Below are 13426 nucleotides of genomic sequence, written 5' to 3' on the forward strand. Positions count from 1 at the left end.
ACAGCGACAAAACGCGTGTGGAAAAGAGGACATCACTCGAAAATAGTCGAAGCCACCGGCGTTGCACAGGTGAAAAACTAAGGCCATTGTTGACCGGACTCGATTTGTAATTTCAACGGGGGAGTTCATGAATGAAAACCCAATGGGAGCATCCGTGTCGTTTGACACCGTCCAGGTCGGGCACGGGCATCACCCGTCAAAAAGGCGCATACTTCTCCAGGAACCCATCAACGTTATTGCAAGAGACAAGAATTTCAAGATCAAACTCCTCGAGATCGAGAGAGAGAGAGGCCAAAAGTTTCGAAGGTTCGTGCATTCACATTCGCGGAAGTCTTGGGTATCATCCTTTTCGAGGTCCCCAGGGCAGAGGAAAGTGATGATGGAAGCAATACGAACGATTGCCGGAAAATTCGATCCCGCTTCCGACACGTCGGGGTCTGTTAATGTGCATTAAGTATGGTTCTTTTCTTTTCGTTTTTCTAGGTTTTGGGGCCAGGATGTCCGCTGTCCAGGATTAATTTAGTGCGATCTTTTTTCTCCCTTGTTTTGAATTTCCATGCACGTGTCCGTGTGGAAGAAACAGTCAAAAAGCGCTTTTGGATGATTAGAAAGCGATTTCGCATGGTAAAAGACGGACCGTTCACCTTTGCTTGGACACGGGCGGATGAGTCGGAGCTTCGAGGTTAAGTTTGAACATAAGTAAAATCGACACGCGACATGACACGTTATTTATCAAAAAAATAGAAAAATTCAATACGTTGGGACATGTTATATATTTAATTTATATTTATATATAATAAATAATCATTTTTATGATTATTTCAATCAAATTAATTTAATTTAAATTCATAAATAAATAAATAATAATAAAAAGAGTGTTGGACGAGTGTCGGTGTCCGACACGACACGGAAGCCCCCCGGAAAATGTCCATGCTTCCTAGGTTTGAATTTAGAGTCGGTCCTCCTAGATCGATTTTATACGGTAAGCTTAGTGTTACTAATGTTACTTGCAAAATGAATTTTTCCTTTTGATTAAAGGGAATATCCTCTAGGAGAACGCCAGGCTCATTTCTTGTATCTCACAAATTCTTTATTCACGATGGAACTAGTGTATATACACAACACTTGTGGTATTCGCACCTAATCAAGTTCACCAACCGCCAAGACAATGGCCTATTGGGTCATTTATCTTTCACAAGGCCATGAGTTTGATTCATGTTGTGAGCGGGCCTTGAAACATACCTTGTACGAAGAGACCCCACTGCTAGCATCTTGGAAGGGCCATGTTGACGAGCTCACCAACCTCGGTGGTGTCGGTGATGCGGAGTAGTTATGACTTAAACCTAACATTCTGTAACAAATGTGCAACGGTAAGCACCCTAAACAGCTCAAATTGCGTTAAACTAGTTGAATCATATATTGTGCGGAGAAACTTCCCCACTCCTATCATATTAGTGGGGTTACAGTGATGGGCTCCCCGAGCTTGAATCTTCGGGTGCGGATGATGTGGAAGAGCTATAACTCGGACCGAATATTTTGTAATAGGTGTGAGACCATTTACGGTAAACAACTAGACAGGATCATTAGCGCCGGTCATTCCGCCCGCCCTATTTCCTAGTCTTGCAAAACGTGACTAAGTTTTATTCTTTTCAGACTTGCGTTGCCTTTAAGATTTCATTGTCCGTTGAAACATTCCCAGAAAAGATATTCATGGGTTCTAATCAACATCAAGATTATATTAGAAATTTCAACTTGCTGCTCATTGCTCACCCCCATTCAAATCCATCGCCATTGGGCTAAAGTTCTTAGAGTTCTAGATGATTAGATTAATTTAGCCCTTGAGAACAACCTCTCGAGGAATCGGAAGGCGAGAGACAGACGGTGATGGAGACCTGTCTTTGCAGAAACAATTAGAGCCCTCGTTGCGCGTCCATAACAAAAAGCCCGTCACTCCAAAAGATGCTTTTCATGTGAGCATACTAACCCCCCATTAATGTCCTAGAGAAATAAAATAACATGACTTGGTCCGTCTTCCACGGCAAACGCAGGTCAACTCTATGCCATGCACACCATGCAATGAGGAAAAGAACGTTTGAAAACATTGACTAATCAAACATGGGGCTCAAGTCAAATCTTGATAACTCGCTATCGGATCTAGCGTTTGTATTGTTTAATACATGGTATTCACCTCGAAGAATAACGCATTGCCTTCGTTAAAGAAATGAACCGCGATGTCAGGAGTGCGTCGCGAAAGACGTAATGGAAAGCACCTGGATGCGTGTCTTCATGCACGCACTAGATGTGCCTGCACCAGTCATTTTGGTCCCAAATCCTAGGCAAAGGGGACTTTCTTTATAATTATGCAAGAGGGGGTTTTTCTTCAAGTCAACTTAATTATTTTAAGCAAAGTCGAGATCGAGTAAACTATGGCCTATCATTTGACATTCGATTCCACCTTATTACATGACCAAAAATTCCCCGTTCACATAATAAGGCTCGCATTAAATTTTTTTCAAAGAGCGCGGGTCTTGGCATTTGACTGAAGAAGGGCAATTTTCACACACTTTAACGTCATCTGGACTGTGTTGACCATCCTAAATTGACCTGACTATTTCAACTTTCCATGCATGTCTTAATAATCATGACTCGTGCATCACGTCCCACTCTTTATTTTTTATTTTTATTTTTTTGCCCCATTTTTGACCCGTGGTAAAATTTCCACTCAGGTCAATTCATATTCCCTCTCTCAAAAAATAAAATAAAAATTAAATTAAATAAGAACGAGAAACAAGACTTCTCGATGGTTATGCCTATTCTAATTCTTAGCCAATTTCTCTGATCTTATCTAGAAATTGAAAATTAGGCAACAAATATGGGAAATGCAGGAAATTTGTACCTTGATAATTTCAATATTTCGTTAATGTAGTACCCTCAGGTCTTGCCACACTAATGTGGCGGCTTGATTGCTAGACTTTGACTATCAAATGTTGGTCGGTGCAAATACTAGGTTTAGGTCAAACTGGACCCTATTTGTGTGGAAATTCTCTTTTAATTTTTGTTCTTTTCCGAAGGAAATCGAAGACCAGACAGGTGAATCCAACATTCTTTTTCGTGCGAGTTCCCATTTTCTGTTATTGTCCTAACCCTTGCGGCTGAATATTTCTTTATTGTTTAAGCTATTTTTAATCTTGGAGAAATTTCTTCACATCATCCTTGACTTCGTATACCATCACTTTCGAGTGGACTGGTAGAATACTAGAATTGCAGCTCGGCTTCAATTTCGTTTGCAATCCGGTCTAGCAAGTTGGAATTTGATGTGGCCGAAATTTGAAACCTTTTTGTTGAATTGAAAGAGAGATTCAGTGACCTTCGATGAAAGTTTAGCAAAAATTGAGTTTTGCATCATGGAGGCGGGGCTATTTGGGGTGTTGTTATTCACCTACTTCTGTGTTGCCTTTGTGGCTCTACTTCTAAATTTTCAAGCTGAAAACAAAAATTACTTTAAATGCGGAAATTTTCGAAAAATTACATATATGATGTCTCGGTGTTTGGATATTTTGAAAGGTTTCGAGTGTTTTTGTTACAACAATAGGTATCGGTCGTAACGGAACACGGATGTCGTTGCCGGCCCGTTTCAGAGTGCGTTGTTTAAATCTCATTAATCTGTGGTAATAAACAAATATTGTTCTGTCCTTTGACGATCGTAGGCTCCATTTAGGATTATGGACCAATGTATTAAGTTAAACAGAATCTAAGCTAGGCCCGATGAAATAGGCGCTGTCCGCTCATAACGTTGAGCCAGATTTAGCAAAATCATTGGCTTTTAATACGAAAGTACATGATTCTGTCACTTATTATATACATTAGAATGGGTGATATAAGTAAAAAAAGAAAAAGGGTTTTCAGCTTGCTAGTTAGGAAACGGTAAAAGCGAATGCGGGTTAAATTGCTTTATTTCACTTCTTAAAAGAAGCTACAGTCTTTTCAAAAGGGAAAAAGAAAAAAAAGGAAGCTACATTGATATAACCCATAAATCGAAATCTTTGGTTATAGATCAAAATGGTGTGGTCGTTAAAGCCGGTCAAATGGATCACAGGCCCATTTTGCAACTCATATTTGATGGTCTTTAGGAGAATGGGTAACTTGTTTGGCAACAAAGTGGGCCAAAATGGGTTAACAACCAGACTTAGTAAAAAGGGTTATGATGGGTTGCTTAAATGACCCATATTTCAACTCATTCGGCATTTCAAGGCTAAAACAAATTTGGAGTATTAAAGGAAATTTGAAAAGGAAAAATCTACAAAACGCACAGCTCCTGGCGAGATGAACTACGATGGGAAACATTAGAAGTTTTTCATAAATTGACGGGAGGAATGTACGCTGGGGAGGGTTTTTGCTCTGTTTCTAAAAAAAATTTCTAGTGTTGTGGGTTGATTTCAATGGAAAGGATGAAATTTGACATGGCATTATTATCCTTCTTTTTCTGGTCTAAATAAAATTATATTATTTCATTGAATATGTAGTAGATGAATCTTCGTTCTATGCATAAAAGAAGGATAATAACATGTTAAAAGGGTGAATATGAGTTTTCATAGATTGGATTGGATTGTGTCGGGTATATGTTGGGTGCTAGTCGGGTTGGGTATGGAACGCTAAAATTGTGTCGCATAAAAACAGTTTAAATGGATCATTTTTTTTTGTTTTCTATAATATTTCTATTTTACAAACCACTGTGTGTGCTATGTATAGGTTTTGAAACCCTGCTTCTTCACTCGATTGTCCCCACCCTCAGACCTTCTGAGAAGGCGGGGAATCGAACTCTCCGCCTCCCCCCTTCCCAAGTGGGAAGGGTGGCCACTAGGGCAACTCCCACTGGTTAGCTTAAATGGGTCAATTTGGATTGGATCTTTTTTCGACCCAATATGACTCACTTATTTGACGGGTCTAATTTGCGTATTTCTTTAGAAGACCCTAATGGAAATGATCAGAGGGTGATGCATAAGCTTTTGGAGATTATTAGACATTAAGATGTCAAGACATAAGTGGGACGACGCATTACACAAATTTTGGACACAAGAGGTTCGTTCGACTTATGGGTAGGAAAGGCAGATGTTACATATGCAAGATCGTCAGATTTCCCATCTGCTGTTTCTCTGCTCGAATGGCTACAGACCACCACTGCATTTACTCACCAACGGAAATGGCACGATTCGATTTCTTGCGATTGGGTAAGCAGGTGAAACTTTTGGCTTGTAGCATGCGTGCAAGCAAAATGCTTGTTCGCACGAGCATTTGCAAGGCACCCCTTTGGATTGATGAAGCAACAACACACTCCTTGAATTGAATGCAGCAAATAAATGGAATAAGGTCAGCATTTCTTGGATGTTAAGGCAACTACCATAATTTAACCCCTCTCAAAGATTGATTAATCTAGAAATGTCTTGACAATCATAATGATGACCAATCAAATTCAAAGCCATTTCTCGTCGCTAAAACTATGATGCCATGGATCTAACTCACTTAGGAATTGTTCGATTTGGCCTGTCCCATACCAAGTCTCACGGTTTTGTCTTTTGGCGTATATACAAGCATATTGCCAAAAGGTCACCTATCTTGACAGCGCTTCCACCTGCATATGCTAGTATTGCCTTTATGTGAAAAGACGCTTTCGTGAGTTAATTCCAATTTTCACACATACATCCCAAGTACGCTCTCCCTCTTTTTGGTGTATAGTTCGATTCATTTCTGCCCTTGCCAGGAGCCGTTTATTGTCCAAGCCCTCTAGCCCTGTCGATCACTCCCCGCTCTCGTCGGACCGGATCGTTACAAAAATCATAAGCCAAGATGTGCGGAGTTATATACCCTCCCCTCCTACCTGTCTGTCCATCGGCGGCAGCAATCCATTATCCGCTCTCACCCTTTTCTCTTACCTTCTCATTCAAGCATTTAAATCCTTAACCACCCAATAGTAATGCTCACTCTGGAAATAGAAATATTTATATATAGAGAGAGATATACACGTACGTACACTAGCACAAAAGAAACAAGTGATCCAAAACAACACTAAACCTATGGCCTTTCGACTCCAAGCCATCCAGAAATAACGAGTGGCCTCTCCATCTTTTCCTGCCTCGTCTCTCTTTTTCTTAGTTGAGTCCGAAACACGGATCGTGATCTGCAACGCTCGAAGTGTCTGGAGAGGATGAAGAATGTGTCGAGGATCAAGTTCTTGCATTGCTTCAGACGGCCCGTTGTTGAGGAAGTGATGCTCGAGCCCAGGCGTGGACGGAACCAGCTCATGCATCTTTTAATGGATGAGGACGGCAATGAGAAAGCGAGCACGAAATCACTGTATGGTCGATCGAGAAAGCATAGCTTTTCGCGCATGTTAAAGTCTGCCCTCTTCGACACCGCTTTGGTTTGTTTTCCCACTTTGTTCGTTTTTCTAGTTTGTGCTATTAATGTAATGTCCAATGACGAGTACATATTATGTTGTGGAAGAAACTACTATTATCGTGAAAATGTCACGTTAGGTCTGAAAACTACGTGACGAACATTTTGGTGGTTTCTGTATGTACTCATTTTTCTCGATTTTTTTTCTTCGCAGGCTCGGAGTATCCGCAGGAAAAGAAGTAGTTCTCTTCGAAACTCATTGTTGACGAAACGCTGTCATTCAATGGATGCCGAACCAAGGGGGTCGTTGCGCGATAATAATGATCAGAAGCTTATTGATGATCAGACGAATCGTTTTTCTTCAACCTCTCCTTCTTCTTCGGGTTCGAGTTCGGCATTAGAACACGTAGACTGTGTGTCCAAACCATGGTCTCCCAGTGGATTCTCGTACAATGGCTCATCAATGAAGCAAGGGCAAAGCCCGGATCATCAAGATCAGTCACGAACGAAGCAAGCCAAGCTTGATATGGCATATCTGCTGTTCATTAGTCTGACGGGGACGGTGTTGTGTGGCAGAGCTTATGCGATAGTCTTCGCATCAATGTGGCTTCTTGTGGTGACTCGCTGGCTTCGCCGGAGTGTCATCGACAATGCCGATGATGCGAGGACCAGAAGACAGAAGACAGTGAAGTTTTTGCAGGTAGAGACAGATGAGAAGAAGGGAAGAAAGACTGTAGCGCAGTTAATTATGGGAGTTATAGGGAGGATGCGTGAAAGGAACCGTCCGCAAAAATGAAGAAAGAGCCGCTGTTGCATTAAATTTTTTACGTGAAAATGCTGTCTTGCGTGATAGATCATGATCGGGGTCTAGTTAGTAGTAGACTTTTGGCGAAGAGAATTTTGTTCTGGCAAATTATGGTTTGTATATATATTCATTTTGAATTTGAAGTCAAGTTGGTATCAATGAAAAGGGGAAATAAGAATTTTTTTGAGCTTATATATAGAGAGATGTCACAAGAGTGGCTTGGGTGTTTTGATCTAAAATGGAATTCATGCGCAAATTGGATAGGTTTTTAAAATACGAACAACAATGCTAGACTTTTTAAGAGTGATTTATAAATGCTAAATAATGTGTGAGATTGTGAGTAACCTTTTAATAAAAGTGGCTCATGCTCAAGAATTAATAACGGTTTAGCACATCACTTAATAAATCAATTTTATAAACCAGTCTTACTAAGTCGAGCATTTTTTAAATACAAATGGCAACCAATGAAACGTTGGCTTAGATTACAAATAAGCTTGCTCATTTGCATGTGGTATTTGGGTTCAAGCGTTATTGGGAGCACTTCAAATTTAAATCCCAAATAAACCATGCCGAAATAGGGGAGTGTGCTCTTAAGACCGCTCCAAAAGGAAGGAAAATGTCGATCGCAGTCTTGTTGCTTCTTTTTAAACATATTTAGTTAAATGATCTTATCTAGTGACCTCTCTAGGTTATTCATCTACAGATCTTGGAAATAACATAGTGTGTTAGCTAAAATAATGTACATATTTCATTCACAAATTTTGTGCTGTGGAGATATATTTACTTCTGCCACATTACACCATCTATACATTGATTGTGTATGACAATTTTTTTCTTGCATGCTACGTGAGTTCATGTACGTATTTTTTTCTCTGATCTTCAGCATTCCATGGAAGGAGGGCATTCTGTTGAAGTCATTGGACTCAAGTCAATCTCATGAGATATGACTATGGATACTCATATGCTTTTAAAAAGCTTTTTTGCCCTTGCAGAGATCATCGCGAAACGGTTGATTGAGAACAAACTACATAGGTCAGCATGGCTATCATGATATACCAATACTAGTGACCAGCGAGTCGTACTTTTAATGGTAGTGGTGGTTGTGAGATTTTGTAGGACTACTGTCAATTGTTCTAAAAGTTTAAATTATTAAAGGAAAGTGTAGATTAAGATTTAAATATTCTAACATTCCCACTTACTCTTAGTTTGGTTTTTTTGCCTAGTACCAAGCTTGGACATATTTAATTAGGGAAGCAAAATGGAGGCCGGAAGATTTGAACTCAGGACCTCGTTACTTCGTTCCAAAAATTTAAACTATTAGAGAAAAGTGTTGTTTAAGATTTAAATATTATATCGGTGGTTATCATATCATGAAAAGCTAAAAATGTTATTACAGTAATTTCCATCAGCCTGATGTTGGCAAACAATGTTATTACCCATAGTGTAAAGTAACACTCGAAAAAAGGAACGTGAGAGTAAGCTAGGATTTAGTTTGGGAAATCATGGCACATCAAATGGGGAATGGGAGGGCCTACGCGAAACGAACCACGGACAAGAATGGTGCATTCGATTAGCCTGTGCTGCACTCTTCAAAATTAAACTAAAGTGATTCCCCTTTATGGAGAATAACGTGGTCAAAATGACAATCGTCTCAACAAGGACCTGGCATTAGAACATTTCATGTGGAATCTAATTACAAATTCTGCGCTAGAAGAGCACATTCAAGCGACGAGGCATACATCAGTTTTTCAACCTGGGTCCTAACCTGAAGGCTGAAGCTTAATTCACGAGTGTGGTGGATCAAAAACCAGGTGAGTGTTGACTAAAATTAGTTAAAAGCAGATAAAAGGTATTCTGCACCCACATTGAGAAAGCCCCTGTTTGAAGACGCAAGTCCCAATTCCAGTGCAAAAATTATCAGAAAGTGGAGATGACAGTTAATGATTATAATTACAAATATCACCTTGGATCTCATAAAGCGGAGAACTCCATCATCTTATAGAATGAAGGGTCTTTACAAATGGTCTGGCCTGGCACCTAGTCCAAGCTTGCTTGTATCTATATGACAAAAATAGCTAGGGGGAAAAACCCAAGAAAGCCAATCCCCAAATGCTGACTCTTTCTTGACGACAGAAAAAGCAGAAGAGAAAATGCAATATCTTAAGTGAAGCACTAGTTGCACTAGTTATCCTCAAGAATTGGAATTTGTGGAAGATGAACTATTTTGGTTCTGCACGGAAGCAGTTGATGTATTGCTCATCATCTGGGAACTCTGCACGGAAGCAGTTGATGTATTGCTCATCATCTGGGAACTCTGGTTAGACGATGACGACTCGGTGAAGAAAACTATATGCTCCTGATTATCAACTAACAGTTGAAGGGCTCTCGGTATCTGGGGCAGGTTCACATTCAACACCCCCTCGAGTATTGGAACAACCTGCCCCATCGATGGCCTGTGCGTTTCCTCATCTTGGACGCACCAGCAAGCAACTCTGCAAATCCTAGTTAGCTCTTCAGTATCTACGTTGGCCTCCAAGTTTGGATCCAAAAGATCGAGCAGGTCACCTCCTTCAGATATCTTCCTAGCAGCCCATGTTGGGAAGAACTTGATGTCCCCATTTTCCGATACCTCTGAGTTTCTCCGTCCTGATACAAATTCAAAGAGCATCATTCCATAGCTATAAACGTCAGCTTTTGCTGTTATGGCCACTCCGGAGATCCACTCCGGTGCAAGATACCCTCTTGTGCCTCTCATGGTTGTCAACACCCTGCTGAAATCTCGACCAACAAGCTTTGCCAGGCCAAAATCTGCCACTTTTGGACAGAATTCAGCATCTAGAAGGATGTTCTCTGGCTTGATGTCACAATGTATGATGCAGTCTCTACACTTCTCATGGAGATAAGCCAGACCTCGAGCCGTTCCCAAAGCAATTTGGTACCTCGTTTTCCAATCCAAGGTCTTCGAGTCCTTTCTTTGAAAGAGACAATAGTCTAAGGAGCCATTTGGCATGAATTCATAGACCAATAGCTTTTTGTCACCTTCAGAGCAGAACCCACGAAGCCTGACAAGATTCACATGCTGGATGGTCCCGATCGTGCTTACTTCTGTTCGGAATTGCTTGTCTCCTTGGCTTATGCTTTCGAGCTTCTTGACCGCTATGTGAGTTGAATCAGGTAATGTTCCTTTGAATACTGAACCAAACCCGCCCTCGCCCAACTTCTCCGAGAAATTCTTAGTTGCTATTAACAAGTCACGGTATGCATAGGCTCTGAGTGAACCCTCCACTGACTTCACTGTTACTGTTGCCCTCCTCCATCTCCAAATGCCAAACAAGAGAATGGCTAATATCATCAAGGCTGCACTAACAGACCCTGCAACTATCTTCTTGCTGAGATCCTCAACATCGGAGGCGGCAAGCCGGAGGTAGAAACTACTTGCAGTGGTATCACCTTGTGCAAGCCGTTGTACATTGAAGAGGTCGCCGAACCAAATTGAGCAGGCATTATTCTCGAAAGCATAAGCCGTGCAAGAGCAATTGTTCAAACAAGAGAGGCGACATTCCTTGGCATTTCTTACAGGTAAAGATTGGAAATCTGCCGACAATTTCATGTTAGAACTAAGCAAGAATCGGTCCTTCCCCCCATCTGAAGTGCTCAAAGCACAACTCAAGTTGGAATTCCTCTTACAACCACTAGACATGTCACTCAGATTCCAATCTTTTAGCGAGGTTATACTAAACCCTGGCAAGCAGCTGCAAAAGTCATCCGTGCTCTCGCTGCAAACACCAAAAGGCCCACAAAGATTGTGGACTTGACATCGTGTTGGGGGCTTGGACCAGAACATGTTCCACTGCTGGGAGGGCAACCAGAAAAGCTCCTGAATCTGCCCAGAAAGATCCAACACCACTCTTGATGTGTCATTGCTACTGTTTTTCGTTGAATAAGTGAAGTAGCTCTCATTTTCGTTGTCCACAAAGCTGAAATTGAAAATAAAGTTTGCTCTCAACTCAGGCACGTTGTCAAACACACTATTCTTACTATCCCACTGCCCGCTGGTCCAATAATGAATCGACTTGTTCCACAATATGAAGTACTCATTGGATGGCTGCAGCTGGAGAGAGAACAAACCTGTCGAAGGATCCTCAGAGTTCTTCCATGATGTCAAGAGCTGACTCGTGTTTTTGCGCTTGTCGATCGCTAATTTCGCACCGGGAAGCCACGTGTGCGTCGGGTGATCAAAGCTCTGCCACAGGGTCACGGAAGAATTCGGCCCGTCTTTGAGAGCGAAGTTGCCGTCGTCCCCAAGAACCGCCACCGTTGAGCTCGACCCAGATGAAGAAGTACTCAGATTTGTGGACCAAACGGGGACTCGGGAGCCGTTGACCATAACAAGATTGCCACCCGAGATCTTCAGTTCAGTGGAGTACCTGTCGGTGACGGGGTTGTCCCTGTTGGCGACCCAGACGACGGTTTGCACGCTGACTTTGTTGTACCAGATGCCTATGTAGGAGTACGGGGACTTACCTGGTGTGAAGAAACCGAGCCTGAAGGTGCCGCCGGAGGAGATTAAGATTTTGTTGCCGGAGAGGGACTGGTTGACGGAGATGGTGTTGGAGCCAAGACAGAGGCGGGTGGTGCAGAGAGATAAGCAAAGCAAGAAACTTGGGAGCGTGAACGACCATGGACTACTGTTTCTTCTATCCATGGCTGGACGACACAAGGTTCGAGCGGACAGGCTTAGAAACACAATGCACAGGGGGCAGTATATATAGCTGTTTGTGGCCAGAGTGAGGGCGAGGTAAGAGATCTCAAAGAAGAAGGGGTCAAGAAACGCGCAAAGTATTATGTGGAAACTTCAACCGAGACTGGTACATTTTCATCGAGTACGTAGATAGAAGCATTTAAGCTGACATCATACGAGGAGTGGTCCTGTTCAAGCTTGAATGCCGAAACCAATGGACAAGGATGGGCACGTCCGGGAGTGAAGAAGACGGTACTGGTGCAACTTGGAGAAAGTCCCCGTCAACCATTGAGCAATAACACGCAATAAATCTGAGCAGTGAGCACTCCAACTGTTGCGGAAGCCAAGCAATCGAACAGTAAAATAGATAGAATAAAAAAATAAATCGGACACGATCGTAGCACGGAATTTCACTATAGATCAAGCGATACAACGGATATTACAATCACACTCGAGTCATTCAAACACTTTCCGTGTTTCTCAAGCCCCAATTACACCCGATAACGCATGCAGTGTTTAGCCCCACAATTCTTCACGAAATAATCTCTCAATCTTGCGAAAGAATTATACACAAATCTTACCACAATATTTAATTACTAAAAATATTTGAATTTTTAGTGTAATTTCATGAACATAATCATGAACTCACTGCCAAGCACCCAGCACCTATGGATGATCCACGACACTCGGAGAGGAAACGGCGCTTCAAGTCTGCTCACATCAACAACGGCCTAAGGAATCCACCATGTGTATATATATAGAGCCAGAGAATAAAGACGCGCACAGTTGCCGCCTCAGGAAGTCCCCTGGTCGGTCAAAGTTGACAGAATCAAAATAAGAACATAAAATCCAATTGGACTCTCTTTCTTTTCTTCCTTTTATTTTATTTCTTTCTTTTCTTTCTCTCATGAAATTTGGCAACGATGGACTTTCCCCTTTTTGGAGTCTTGTTTGGCCGACTGCACTAACCGAACAGGAAATATAGATTTCCACGGTCGACATCCATAAATATTCAACTTCCAGATTTTCCTTTACTTTATTTTGGGTCGAGTTTCGTTCACGGATTCAAACTTGAGACATATTTTAACACGTTTGAGTGATCAAGCAAGACTTAAAACATGGGCAGGCTGGGCATAGCAAGAACACAGTTTTACCAGCTCTAGTCAAACAACGAAGGAAGAAAAAACCTAAGTGCCAAAGTCATTCATCCATCGGAAGGCTGGACCAGCAAGACTTCGTTTTTCACGATGCACGGTCCTGTTTTCTTAGTGTCCCTGCCCTTGTCGAAGCTGATCTTGAGGTCAGTATCCTCTAACAAAATGCCCTCGTTCCACGGATGCTGGACCGACCTGTTCGTCAAGGGACGAAGCTCTAGATTGCCGTGTTGGTTTATACCCCGATTATCGTGGTTGTTGTATTTCTTCATCGGAAAAACCTTACAGACTCTGTCCTGGCCACAGACGATGGCGTGAAGAGACCTCTCTGCC

The 13426-nt window shown here is 41.8% G+C and overlaps 2 protein-coding genes across 2 annotated transcripts; one reads left to right on the top strand and one right to left on the bottom strand.

The window, feature by feature from the left end:
• Window positions 1–6086: 6086 nt before the first annotated feature.
• Window positions 6087–7361, top strand: LOC130134786 (uncharacterized). The gene is made up of 2 exons (XM_056302466.1): window positions 6087–6418; window positions 6608–7361. Exons 1-2 carry the CDS (start codon window positions 6203–6205, stop codon window positions 7187–7189), a joined length of 798 nt encoding a protein of 265 aa, XP_056158441.1. The 5' UTR covers window positions 6087–6202; the 3' UTR covers window positions 7190–7361.
• A 2028-nt stretch (window positions 7362–9389) lies between these two features.
• On the bottom strand, window positions 9390–12064 carry LOC115682286 (G-type lectin S-receptor-like serine/threonine-protein kinase At2g19130). Its single transcript, XM_056302447.1, has 2 exons — window positions 11723–12064; window positions 9390–11646 (listed from the first exon to the last, which is right to left on the bottom strand). Exons 1-2 carry the CDS (start codon window positions 11878–11880, stop codon window positions 9390–9392), a joined length of 2415 nt encoding a protein of 804 aa, XP_056158422.1. The 5' UTR covers window positions 11881–12064.
• Between the last annotated feature and the right edge of the window lie 1362 nt (window positions 12065–13426).

Source organism: Syzygium oleosum, unplaced genomic scaffold (assembly GCF_021117445.2).
Source record: "Syzygium oleosum isolate NSW1041296 unplaced genomic scaffold, Sole_v2.1 Sole_v2.23, whole genome shotgun sequence".
NCBI lineage: Eukaryota > Viridiplantae > Streptophyta > Magnoliopsida > Myrtales > Myrtaceae > Syzygium > Syzygium oleosum.